Source organism: Diospyros lotus, chromosome 3 (genome assembly GCF_014633365.1).
Source record: "Diospyros lotus cultivar Yz01 chromosome 3, ASM1463336v1, whole genome shotgun sequence".
NCBI classification, from domain to species: domain Eukaryota; kingdom Viridiplantae; phylum Streptophyta; class Magnoliopsida; order Ericales; family Ebenaceae; genus Diospyros; species Diospyros lotus.
Genome location: NC_068340.1, coordinates 14,667,760 through 14,681,123, shown reverse-complemented (window position 1 = coordinate 14,681,123; position 13,364 = coordinate 14,667,760). Strand labels below are relative to the sequence as shown.

The following is a 13,364-nucleotide window of genomic DNA, read 5'->3' as shown; positions in this document are numbered from 1 at the left end:
AGCAAACAGTATTTTCAAGATGACACAGTAAAGAAAGGGGGAAAAATTTCCTCCCCTTTTTATAGTTTGAGGCATTTTGCCGTTGGATGAGGAAACCGATGGACTGCCCCAAATCCAACAATGACACGCGAGGGCTTTGGGGCTCGTGGATATAATGATTAAGTTGTTATGGGAAACGTGCGCATTAAATGCCCAGCAGGCAAGACGTGCGGCATCGGACTGACATGATGTGAAGCGATTGGGCAAAAAGCTGAAAGGTTTTATCAACTGTTGAAATAGCTGTCACACGTCAACTCCCAGTCCGAATATTGCACTGCAAGCTGGGGGGCTTGATGTTGTGGGTATTTCCCGTTCTACTCTTTATGGGCTGGACTTAATTCAGCAGGCCGGCTCAATCACATAAGGTCCAGTAGACCTCGAGCTGAGCTCGTTGAAGTGAGCTCGCACATTGATTGGAGCCTGGGTTCAGATTGCAGGGCTAAGTAGGCTCTCGAAAATGCCTCAAAACCTATCAGCCTATCCTTGCGAGCTCTCAACCACGCTTTGAGCGAGCTCCCAGTGACTCTTACAGCTCGTCGGCCTGGCCAACTAGCTTATATAACGAGAAGGTCATTCGCCTGAGAATAATAGTAGGCTAGGCACAGGCCCAACCTGGCCCCAGTCTCTTGGCCCATCTGATTGGCCTATGCCAGTCCAATCCTGGCCCTTTGCAACAACATCATTACAGTCGTGTCAGGGTTTCCGCTAGTTCACCTCAAATCCCATCCTCATTAATGACGGATCCCATCCACATTAATGAGGGTCTCGTCGGCGCCTTGCTCCTGCATGGACGTTCCTGCCGACGCCTGCTATTCCATCCCATCATCTACATACGTACAACACATGCAGGAGGACATATGCTCATATATATCAGCCAGCTCTTTTGAGAGCCATGGTATGTTTTTTCCCACTCACTAATACCTTGCACACTTATTTACTCGCTCACTGACTTGGGCATCGGAGTACCTTGCAAGTACGGGCCAGCGGGTCAACAAGTCAAACCAAATATCCCATTTCCTCCCTCTCGGATCCACCATATCAGTGTGGGCCAACAAATCACCGTCGACCAATTCCGAACGTCGACATCTTCTAATTAGAGATTCATTATAAAATTAGAGTTGAAAATTAAAAAAAAATATTCTATATAACTAAATAAGACATCAACTTTTATTCATTTTTGGAAATAGTTTGGAAAATTTTAACCAAAATAACATAATTGTATTATGATTTATTTAAAAAACGTTAATTCATTATTATGTAACATTATTATGTTCATTCATTGGAAAGGGAAAAAGAATGAAGGATTTATCATATAAAAAATGTTACTAAAAGGATATTATTTTTATTTTTTGATTTTCTTTCACAAGAATTTAGAAATTTAAAATTATTATAACACCCATAATCTAATCTACAGAAACAAAATTAAAATTTCATTTCTTGCTATTTTGGGAAGAACCCGTAAAAAGACGAAAAGCAAAGATAAGTACTCACCCTTGGCTAAGAGGAATAGGATGATGCAAGTGACTCTGTCTTTTATTGAACTTCATGATAAGGATCCGCCTAATAGGAACAAGATAGCTGGCTTCACTCTTGTATCAATCAACAAAGACTCAAATAAAAATCATATATAATTGGTAATGTTAAAAGGGCAACGGTTAACAGCAACACTTGAAAACTAGTAATAAATGCATATTATTTTTGGATAACATACATTGTTTATATTTTTTGAACATTTAAATAATTTTATTAATTGATGATAGATATATTATATTTTAAATTATTTAATTATCTGATAAAATTATTTGAGTATTGAAAATAAAATATATTTTAAAAATAATATACATTTATTAAAAACACAATAATTAATATTACTCATCTTAATTATATGCTAATCTCAAAGTTGGGTCACTTGGCCAATTATTGGCAACTTTAGGATGCATTTTAATGATTAATGTTTAGGTTATGACAAAAAATAGATAAAAATATATTGAAGATAGTGAGAGAACAATAAGACCTCTTATCCACGAAAACGTCAAAATGGTGTCATTTTGGGGTTTTCAAAATGTTTTGAACCCCAAAATCTCAAGAAACATTTTAAAAAAAATGTTTCCAAGTCATTTTCGTAATTGTAAAAATATTTTAAGACTATTTTTTAACTTTTGAAAAAATTTGAAAATGGGTTTCCTATATTTAGTAACCATGTTAAAGATGAATTTTTTTCCCATCTCTAACTAAGTTTCGAGTTTAGTTCTTCCTTCTTTATTTTGGGAAAACTTTTAGTCTTAACCTTTCTTTACCACCCCTATTGTCATTCCGTCATCTGTCCATCTTCTCATTGATAACCGGGGACCATAACAATCACCATCTCCGAGCTCTTTGATTGCCATCGCAATTATATCCATAACCACTATTTGTGAGTACATACATAATTGTAAATGTATGTATAATTGTGAATGCATGCATATATATATATATAGTTGTGAGTATATTTATGAATGTATGTTTGTATGTCTGAGTAATTTGATGTGTGTTTCGTTGAGGTTGCGCTCTTGGAATCTAAATATTTTTTTTGAGTTTTGGCATGATAGGCTTGATTGATATTTTGTGTGTATGTTTTGATTGCTATTATTATAACAAAATAGAGTTTATGTATTATAGAGAAAAAGAACGATGATAAAGTGGATGGAGTTTTATAAATTATAGACTTAATACATATGATAGTCCCTCAACAATTAAAAAATATGACATTTGACATCTGAAATGCAAAACGTTAAGATTCAATATCTTAATTTTAAAAATTGTTATTTTAAATTTTTATTGTGATTGAGAGTAAATTGAATAGTTATCTACGTTACGTAAGATGACACGTCATATAAAAAAATCATGTCAGCAAAACACATCAGATTAGATTTAATATATAAATATGACATTTACTCTCTAAACAATTAAAAAAATTGACATTTACAACTTGATATGAAAAAAATGACCAAATTTGATAAAAAAAAAAAGACATAAAAATAATAAAAAAGACCGAACTTTCATAAAAATATCTAAAGAATTCATAAAAAACCTAAAAATATTAGAAAAAGACCTAAATTTTATAAAAAGACCTGAAAATTTCATAAAAGTCTAAAAATATTCAGAAAAACCTTTTAATGAAATTTATGTCTTTTTTATTATTTAGGTATTTTTTATGATTTTTTTGGTCTTTTTATTATGAAATTTAGGTCTTTTTATGAAAATTTTAGGTCTTTTATGAAATCTAAGTATTTTTTTGAATATTTTTAGGTCTTTTTATGAATTTTTTATCTCTTTTTAGGAAATTTAGGTCTTTGTTTTTATTAATTTTAGGTTTTATGAAATTTTTAATTATTTCTAGGAAATTTAGGTTTTTTTGAATATTTTCAAGTCTTTTTTTATAAAAATTTTAAGTCTTTTTATGAATTTTAGTTTTTTTTTTAAATCAAATTTGGCCTTTATTTTTATATTAGGGACTAAGTGATCAAATGTTATATTTATGTGTTAAGTTTAATTTAATATTTCTCGCTTATGTAGTTTTTTTTTTTTTTTTTTTTATATAATGTGGCATCTTATGTGGTGTAGATATCATGTTCATTTATTCTCAATCACTTTAAAAAATTAAAATAATAATTTTTAGTAGTAAGATTGTAACACCCCGAAATTTTGGAGACAATAATAATTATCAAATTTTGGGATTTGAGGAATTAAGGTAACAAATAATGTAGTTAATAATGTAGATAATAACAATAATCATAATAATAATAAAGAGTAAATTAAATTAAATTAACTTAAATTAAATTAAATTAATTAAAATGTTTATAAATGAGTGGGTGTGCGCGTGTGCTTGGAGGCCAAGTTTTGCATAATGGCATTCTCTGAAGATTAAAACAGAGGAGAGAGAGAGAATAAGAGTTGGTGAGAGAGCCAGGAGAGATGGCCGGCTAGAAGAGGCATGATGCAGTGGTGACCATGGAAGCTGGCCGAGTGAAGCTCGGCCATGGCAGCCAAGTGAAGCAACAGCAGTGGCGGTTGTGGGAGGCGAAGTAGCAACGCGATGATGGGGGTCGTGGTGCGGTTGGTGGCGGTGTGTGCGTTGATGAGGTTGGTGGCGGCTAGAAGCAAGTAAAGTCGCGGCCATGGCAGCCATGGCCGCGAGCTCCACAGCCGAGCATGGGGGCAACACAGGCAGCAACGCACGCCCGTGGGTGGTGGAACCGATAGAGGGGTGACCGATAATGCCGCCGACAGGAGGTGGCGGTGGCTAGTGGAGCTCAGCTGCGGCATGTGGCCGCTGGTGTGCGTGCAGGGGAGAAGGTGCAGGGAAGAAGAAGAAGAAAAAGAAAGAAAAGAAAAGAAAGGAAAAATAAATGGGTTTTGGGATTATTTCGGCGTGGAAGGTAACCAGGTATGTGGGTAAAAATTATTAGAGGTGTTATATGTTCAAGAATTTTTATATGGCTAAATTATTCGTGTTACATGGTTAGATTTACTTAATGTAAGTTACGATTTATTTATTGTCAGGAAAACGTTTTACTTAGTAGCGGGAATGCAAGAAAGACAAGAAATGGCCGTGTAAAGGCAAGTTCCTAACCCTTTTCTCATGTTCTTTAATTTCCGTGAGAATCTCCGTGGTTTCTCGTATTTTATCCCTTCCCTTAGGCTAATTTGGCACGTAGCATCACTTATTGAGTTGTTATTCATTTGGTATAATTTAAATTAAATCTAAAACTTCTAGAACTTTATTTGTTGTGAGCCTACGAGGGTTTGTACAGCCCCTACTCCTTTTGGAATGATGTTGGACCCAGCTTGGGGATTAGGTTCCTAGATGTGTAGGTTTATTTATGGTTTAGTTAGGGCTATCGAGCAGTGGGGCAGGGGTCGGCTGTTTGGTGACGTTGGGGTAGACTATCGTACGGCCCTGAAGTGGATCGTCGGGCAGACACTCCTAGTCACTAACCGTTGACTAGTGCCAGACACTGCTGATTAACTCGTCAGTATGTGATTTATTGCATGATTTGATATGTTGTATTACCGTTCATGGTTTGATATGCACATGGGTACGAGATGCATGTAGGGTATTCATTTATTGAGTATGCTTGGACACAGACATTCTAGTATGGTTAGATTGCATCTAGCATGAGCATATGCATCGCGTGTGGTTGACTATATGGGCGGAGCATGGCCTGATGCCTGGATGTATGTGCGCCAGTGTATCACGTTGATGCTCACTACGCTATTGCATTTTTATGTGCATTGCATGGTTACGATAATTCACTGGTCTCGAACGAGAGGATAGTTTTAAGGGAGCCTACGACTTGGTTATTCAGAGGCTCGGGTGTCGGGAGGACCGACGCAAGCACATGGGTGGCGGGAGCACCGACCCTGGATGGCGCGCACAGGTTTGTTGGAGATATGTGTTGCCTTTCAGGGCAACGACAGGTTGGTATGGGACTTGGATGCCGTGTGTCTTGTGTGGGCCCCAAGAACTGATACGTGCTTTTATTTATACTTTTATACTGTGTTGTGCGTCTCATGACTTGTGTGTGCTTGGGGGTTGGTGTTCTAGGAAAAGTTTATTGGATTTGTTCAGCCTGTAGCCTTTATTTCTTTATGCTTATTGAGTCTCTCGACTCACTTTACTTTCCATCATTTCAGGTAGTGGCAACGTGGGTCAAGGGCAAGAGAGTTAGCTTCTAGCGGCAGAATCAATATGGTGTACAGGCAGTCCCGTCAGTCTCTGTTAACTCTGATGGTTGAGTAGGGTTTATTCTATTATTTTTACTGTATCAGGTCATTCCTCGAGTCTCGTGTATGTCGGCATATGAGTCTGTATTCATTTAGTTATCTTGTGACCGGTGCTAGCGGTGTTCCCGTAGTGCATGCATGTATATAGCTTCGCTTCCGTTGTTTAAATTCTTATTTATGCATGCTAGGGTAGTCTTTGTCTTATGTTCTATTTTTTCTCCTTTCGTAGGCACTCCCGTTCAAGTAGTCTGGGTGGTTGGGATATTCGGACGAAATGTTTACAAAGATACTAAATATTGACCAAATATCATATTTTTTAATTATTGAGGAATTCTATATATTGAGCCTAAATTATATTATGTTTAAATTTTTTTTTGAATTTATTGTTTAAATATAAAGGTACGTAAATATAAGGTATGATGCAATGAATGAATTTACAATAAAAAGAAAATGAACATTATGTTGCTTTGGAAGGACATCGTATGTTTTCATGTGAAAAAGTTGAAACAGAAAGCCAAGTTGTTAGCGCTGGAATAGACAATAAGACAAGAAAAAAGAGGTACCCGACCCGTATGTACAAGCTTTTAGTTTCTTGATTGGTCTTGGGTTGCCAATCATTGAATAAATGAATGATTGAAATTCATAAAGAGGGAATAATAATGTGCATATTGTAGAAATAATTTTGTAAACAATAAATTTATTTACATAAAATCTATCCGGATAAAATTATCTTTTTAGTCATTTTAATTATTGATGTTAAAATAATTATATTATTTATCATTTTATTTACCAATAATACTTTTATCAGTCACAACTTAAATTTTTTTTATAAGATTAAAATTATCTTTTTATTTTATTAAATATCATTAAAACAAGTATTAAATAATTTTTTATTTGAATAAATTTTAGCTATTTAGCAAAATCCTTTCCTAAATAAGTAAGATAATGTTATCTCAAAAATCATGTTATTTCGTGTGCGAATTCAAACTTATTGAGAACAAGTTGGTATGAAAGTGATTATTTTTCAACCCTCGTAAAGTAGAAAGCATCATTTGTCTTAATAATTAATTTCTTTGCGTTAAAGTTCAAATTTTAACGTTAAGATCGAGCATCTGATGAGTCATGGTGCACTGATGCTCAATCAATGCAAAAAAGAACAAACGCCGCCCTCCTTTGCCCTACTTATCCTGAAGATGAGATAAGATTGGGATGATCCTAATAATGAAACCCAACAAAACCCAGAAGTTGATTGCAAGATGAGAGTGAATTAATTAATTCGAAGACATGACATGATTCTGAAATCATGAAGCTACTGCCCAGCTCTCTCTCTCTCTCTCTCTCTCTCTCTCTCTCTATATATATATATATATATATACCAGCCGACTTAATTGGTTTTCAACAACAACATCATTTCTTTCACCACAATTAATGAAGGCAATGGTTTCTTCTTCCCTCACCCTTGCCTTGTTTCTTGTTGCCTTGCTAGCCCCAGCAACAATACACCAGTGCCCTGCTGCAGCTGCTGCTCAGCATGATCTGGTCACCGCAACCTGCAAGAAAACACCCTCTTACCAACTCTGTCTCTCGACTCTTCGGTCTGATCCTCGGAGCCGGAATGCCGATGTCGCAGGATTGGGAATCATTCTGGTTGATGCTGTGAAGGCCAAGGCAACAGCTACTTTGGGAGAGATCAAGAGGCTAAAGAGGAGCAAGCCACAGCTGAAAAGACCCTTGAGCAAGTGTGCTGAGCTTTACAGTGCGGTTGTGGAGGCAGATGTGCCACCAGCCATTGAGGCCTTGACCAAAGGGGATCCCAAGTTTGCTGAGGAGGGTATGGTTGACGCCAGCAGTGAGGCTGAGCTCTGTGAAAAGGGTTTCAATCAGTTCAACTCACCACTCACTAAAGTCAACAAGCTGGTACATGACCTCTCTATGGTGGCTACTGCAGTAATAAGAATGCTATTGTAAAAACACTCCTCTCTCTCTCTCTCTCTCCCCCCCCCCTCTCTCTCTCTCTCTCTATATATATATATAGAGGCATATATGGGTTTATGCAGAAAATTAGAAATATACACTGTAATGGACGTAATCTATGAAATTCCATAACAACAAATGTACCTTTGTCTTTTCTCGGCCTGAAAGTTCAAACCTCGAGTGTCAGGATGGTGTGATCTGATAGTTTAATTAATTTTAGTTGGTAGATAATAAGAGTTGCTATACAAGATTCCCACATTTACATGTCAATATGCGCACCCATCTTGGATATACGTATTAGCTAAGACATTATAAAAATAATAATAATAATAATTTAGAGAGGCACGAGCCTTGGTAGCAACGGGTCAGTAAGATTACTCATTTGTACTAGAAGGTCATAGGTGCAAGTCATGGAAAGAGTTTCTTTGCCGGAGGGTGCGAGGAAAGACTACACAATAAGTACGACCCTTGCAAAACGTGAACCTCCTGCACTGTGGACGCCCTTTTTATAGAGGAGGGGGGATGGGTGTTCAAGCTTGAGGTATGATGCTGTTGTCTGTTGTGCGATGCTGCTAGTGATAAGTATGGGTTTGGATGATAGAAGTAGGTTCTGTTTTATCTTGTGAGTGTGAGATGATTAAATGACAGACTACCCTTCTGTTCCGTGGCACAGGAAAAGAATTGATTACCATTATCAAGATAAGATTAAACTGATCACCATCAAGATACTACTTTATTCTTCTTATTTCTTTTGCTTTTTCTTTAAAAAAATAAAATAAAGATCAATAGCACTTTATCTTGACTATATGGTGGCATCCTGTAGAAGGAAGAACGGAACCATTTGATGTAGAACTGAAAGAAGAAACGGAAGAGATTAAAGAGAGGAAGAGAGAAAAAAAGACGGACAGACGAGGAAGAGAAGAATTAGAGGGAGATCTGCTGAGAGGGAAGTAGAAGAACCAGGCAGATTGCAAAAGAAGAGAGGAGACAGAGATCAACTTTTTAGAATTCATTAATCAAAATCCTAATCTAACAAGGACAAGCATAATCAAACATTTGTTCAAGTGATATATAAATATATATATCATAATAAAGCACTAGCAAAAGGGGTTCTCTTTTTAATTATTTGTGTCGCGCCTGAATGGATTTTCTTATTACAATAACAGCAACAATAATAACTAGTAATATGGCTTAAACAGTGGATCTATTAAGAGAATCAGAGAAGATGGATCTTGTTTATTGAAGAACAGAAATAAAGCAATTGGAGGCACTGCCTAGTCAACAGAGCTTGCCAGATGATAAATTCTAGTAAAATACAGATTAAAGGGAGTCGTGTGATATCAATCCATGAATTCAAGGCTTTTGAAGGGATGGAATATCACCTGAAATCTCCGGGAGTTTTGTTAGAGCTAGAGCCATGACCATGAATTCAAATAAAAAACAAGTACGTGCTCATCAATTTAAGACAGGCTTAATCGATCCATAAAGGTAGATAACTGCATCAGCATGCATAAACAAAGTTTCTCTGCATCTCAACAACATCAAACTACATAATTATCCCCCCCAAAAAGGGAAAAATCGAAGGCACGGCACCATGATTCGCTCTCAATTTTGACATGCCACAACTAGTGTAAGGAAAAAGGCAATAAAACCTGACTTGTAGGAGGGAATTCCACCCAAGGCTAGTTGCTGAGATGACAACTTCAGTCCTTCATAAGACTGCTAGCAGTAGAAGAGCGTGTGTAGTAATTCAAACTCATCTCCTACTCATAGTAATTAACATACCGGGGCAATTTGATGGGGTGGGCTTCATCATCACAAGAAGGCCACACATGAAACCACAAATTGAAAAATGGCTAGTACAACTACAAATATACGGGTATGAATTTTCAATTCCCACATATGCGCCATTTTGTCCTGCCACTCTTCTCACATTTGTCACCCAAATCTACCAGAAAGCTGCTCCTCCAAACTGCAGAGAACCATGCAAATGGAAGATCCGTTTTACAACCTACCCATTTCTATTCAGAATACCAAACGTAAGATGTAACAGACTGTTAATATAACAGTGGTAAACTAAAATTACGAGAGAGAGTGAGAGTTAATTGCCTGGGAGAGTGAAAACCAGAAATTCTGGCATCATTTGAAGTTGCAGATTTAGTCCTGTCGTGGTGACTTGAGATTGAACTAGAGTCAGCTACTAGAGCCAATACCTGGGAATCCTGGAAGCTTATTGGTGAATTTTTTTGAGGGAACATTCCTGGAAAAAGATAAAGAAAGCAATTTGATAAATTCACTCTCTTGATTGAGAAGATCATGAAAATTAAAAGTATCAAATAATAGAATCATTGAACTATCAGAAATTAGAGCAATATTGTCTGTAACCACAGAAGAATAAGATGTTAAACCAGTTATAAAGTAACTCTATCAGAACAATTCAATAAACTATGGCAACGAGGTTCAAGTAAATAAACAATAAGCCCGAAAAACAGATGGTGCCAAATCACAATTTTACAGCAAAGGAAGGAGGACGGACCAAATGGGAAAGATAAAACTAGCACTGATCACAAGCTCAACAACATAATAGTTGCAAATCAGCTCAAAATCAGAGCCCAATATTTGATATACCTTGAAAGACCATAACAAGGCAGAAGAGAAAGGTGCATATCATGGCAAATAAGCTGCCAGTTGATGTTGAAGCCTTGGCAGCTTTCATCTTCTTCAAGGCCTTCGTTCGCTCAATTCTTGAACGTTTGATCATGGATAGTTCGGAGAGCTCTTTGATAAGCTTCTGGTCAGCAGCATCCAAAGATAAAGCTTTGGGAGGCCGAGGAGGCCTGGGAGGTTTTTTAGCACTTGTCCTTTTAGGCCTTTCCTTCCCTGACTTATTATTATTATCCACAAGATCTACAGCCTTGTGCCCCTCAACCTTGTCATCCATCGAACATAATTCCACTTTGTCCAGAGCAACCTCAACCTCATTGACACCAGACAGATTGCCACTCAAATTTACCACCCCATTTTCACCTTTGTTCAATCCGTTCATCCTCGCAAAAGCATCACAAACTCTTCTGGGTGCAGTCCCACCACTCTCAAGATCAACAGTGAGGTCTCCATCTGTTGTAGACATGTTATCCATACGGCCGGATTAATCTTCAGTTCATTTCACTTGATAACTTAATTCCAGTTGCAACATAATTCAAATCCGTTGTCCTTGTCCACCTATGATTCCACAAGGTACTGTACCAACTAATTGTGAACATAGTTAGATTAGGTAACCCTATTTGGCGACTAAAAGCTAACTCTACTTCAATAACAGGGATTCTAACTCTGTCAATTAACTAAATTCACTAAAGACACGAGAGAGCTATAATAATAAACAAAACCCATAATGCATTATCGAAAAAGATCAGTAATTCCCATCAGATCATTTCAGTTACACAACTTATAGATAAGCCATTAGAATAGAGTCAATGAGCTCCAATTGAGTACGTCAGAGAAAAAAGCAGCAGCATAAGCTCGGGCACAGAACTTGAGGTTTTAACAATGAACCCATGAAGTGGACTTTACAGGAAGAAGAAGGAGAAAAAGAAGCTAGCAATAAACACAAAATTAAAAGCATACCCAGAAAGAAAGTCCAGGAAAAAGAAGCACCTTCTAAGTAATGGCGCACAGCGTTAACAAAGCAACAGACACATTCACATATAATACATATATGTGTTGTGTGTGTGTGTGCACAAATACATGAAATTAGATACCTTTGAAAGAGAAAGAGAGAGAAAAGAGTAGAAACCAAAACGAAAAGGGACAAGAAGAGCGTGGAAATCGCGGGCATGGTTGAGATCTTTGGAGTAGACGGACAGATGAGCGTGGGCGCACGAGGGGTTCAAGGTCTCCATGGGGACAACCACAGAGCACTTGTCTCCTCTCCTCAACATATCACCCACCACGATTTTAATTTCAGTGGGCTCCGCTTTATTACGCTGCCCTCTTCGTCCATTTTATTTTACACCATAATAATAATAATAATAATAATAATAGATATAGATATACATGGAGAGAGATATCGGATGCTTCTACTAAAATTGAAATGGGGTGGAAGAAGGGATCCAAATAGAAATGTGAATGAAATAAATTCCTCTTTGGTTGTAATTGTAGGAAGAAAATAATTATGTAAATGAATTCTCTTCAAATTTAAATAAAATTTTGATCTCATTTTATTAAAAAAGGTTTCAATTTTCAATAAAAAGAAAAAAAATAGTTTCTGTTACTTTTTAACTCTTTATATTTTTTGAAGGTTACAAAATATTTTTAGATAATATTTTATGAACACCCAAAAATTAAAAAACATTTTATTACCACTCAAAAATAAATAAAAAAATTATTAGCACCCAAAAAATTAAAATGTTCTTTATTACTTTTTAGACTAAATTTTTTCTTTTTTGTAATATCCCGTATTACATACATACTTTGAAATAAAACTTAAGGCATGTCTAAGGGAGAAACTAAGGATCAAGAAAGACCACTTAGGGTCAAAAGGAGCTGATTTGAGGAATAATGGCTTGAGGAGTTGGGAAAGTACCAAATCAATAACAGGGATGACTTTTAACCTCATAAAGTGACATGTAAAAATGGAATGCAAACAAGGAACTTAAGGTGAGTTCAATGATAGGATTTGATATTGAAATCAAGATAGTGCTTGAATGATTGAAATGCCAACTTGGAAAATCAAAACATCAAGACTTTGGAACAATGAACTGAATTTGAATAAGGGTCATTTTTTGGTTAAAGACCAACCTTGGAGTGAAGTTGGATAGAATAGAGGACCTAAAGGTTTGTAGTTATCTAAAACAAAAAAAATGATTATGTTGTTATTTGAGTACAACAATAAATTCATAGTGCGGGAGACCATCTCAAGGATATCCGTGAGTGATCTCTTGGATGTTGGGTGACCCTCTGATGATGAGTAACCTATTGAGAAAGAAATCTATTAGGAGCACGAGTAAGTGCCCCCTACACGGACCTTCTAATGCCTAAGTAAGTATTTGAATGAAGTGGAAACAATAGCTTGAGAGCAATGAGAGTTCAAGTACCAATGTGAGAGTACTTGAGTTAGAAGGATGACCCTCTTATTTATAGAGAGGGGGGAGACTAACAGGTGGCAAGAGACTCGTTATTTTTAGCGAGCATCTTTGAGACTGTTTTAACCGAGTCTTGAGGGGTTCAAAACCTCTAGAAAGGGTTTCTCGCGTGGCTTGCAGAGAGGTTCTCGGGCTTAGGTGGCCCACGAAAGTCTCATCAGTATCTCCTAGGGAGGCGAGTGAGTTGTGGGGTCCCTTGGGAGGCTCTTTTGGAGTTGTTTCAAGAGAGGCTCCCAGGGGGTCACCCCACGATGTCTTCGCTTGTGGTTGTTTTCCGAATGGCTCTTGACCTCTTAGTGTTCACAATATGGCTTGTTGTCGCATTGGGGGGGGGGGAGGGAGGTCTTTTGGCATGTATTGTACGATTAGGGATCCTTTGGCATGTAGTGCACAACTAGGGGGCCTCTCAGCATGTAGCCTCTGATTGCATTTTGCTACGTCCCT

At 36.9% G+C, this 13,364-nt stretch overlaps 2 protein-coding genes across 5 annotated transcripts; one reads left to right on the top strand and one right to left on the bottom strand.

Moving 5' to 3' along the window:
• The first annotated feature begins 7,233 nt into the window (after positions 1-7,233).
• On the top strand, positions 7,234-7,930 carry LOC127796426 (cell wall / vacuolar inhibitor of fructosidase 1-like). The gene has a single exon (XM_052328566.1). It carries the CDS (start codon positions 7,234-7,236, stop codon positions 7,771-7,773), a length of 540 nt encoding a protein of 179 aa, XP_052184526.1. The 3' UTR covers positions 7,774-7,930.
• A 103-nt stretch (positions 7,931-8,033) lies between these two features.
• On the bottom strand, positions 8,034-11,702 carry LOC127796425 (uncharacterized). Of its 4 annotated transcripts, none has more exons than XM_052328565.1 (4): positions 11,538-11,702; positions 10,408-11,019; positions 9,889-10,039; positions 8,034-9,751 (listed from the first exon to the last, which is right to left on the bottom strand). In XM_052328565.1, exons 2-4 carry the CDS (start codon positions 10,916-10,918, stop codon positions 9,718-9,720), a joined length of 696 nt encoding a protein of 231 aa, XP_052184525.1. In that variant the 5' UTR covers positions 10,919-11,019; positions 11,538-11,702; the 3' UTR covers positions 8,034-9,717. The 4 variants fall into 4 exon arrangements, with proteins under 4 accessions (XP_052184525.1, XP_052184522.1, XP_052184524.1 ...); XM_052328562.1 differs by lacking the exon at positions 11,538-11,702 and adding an exon at positions 11,404-11,488; XM_052328564.1 differs by lacking the exon at positions 11,538-11,702 and adding an exon at positions 11,404-11,441 and having other exon boundaries at positions 10,408-11,028.
• Positions 11,703-13,364: the final 1,662 nt, after the last annotated feature.

Excerpts from the sequence above, each read along its gene's own strand:
- LOC127796425 (XM_052328565.1), bottom strand. The coding sequence starts at position 10,918 with ATGGATAACATGTCTACAACAGATGGAGACCTCACTGTTGATCTTGAG. Across the intron at positions 10,040-10,407 it reads CCTTGTTATGGTCTTTCAAG|GAATGTTCCCTCAAAAAAAT; the intron begins GTATATCAAATA and ends ATCTTTTTCCAG. Across the intron at positions 9,752-9,888 it reads TCTGGTTTTCACTCTCCCAG|TTTGGAGGAGCAGCTTTCTG; the intron begins GCAATTAACTCT and ends GGTTCTCTGCAG.
- LOC127796426 (XM_052328566.1), top strand. The coding sequence starts at position 7,234 with ATGAAGGCAATGGTTTCTTCTTCCCTCACCCTTGCCTTGTTTCTTGTT.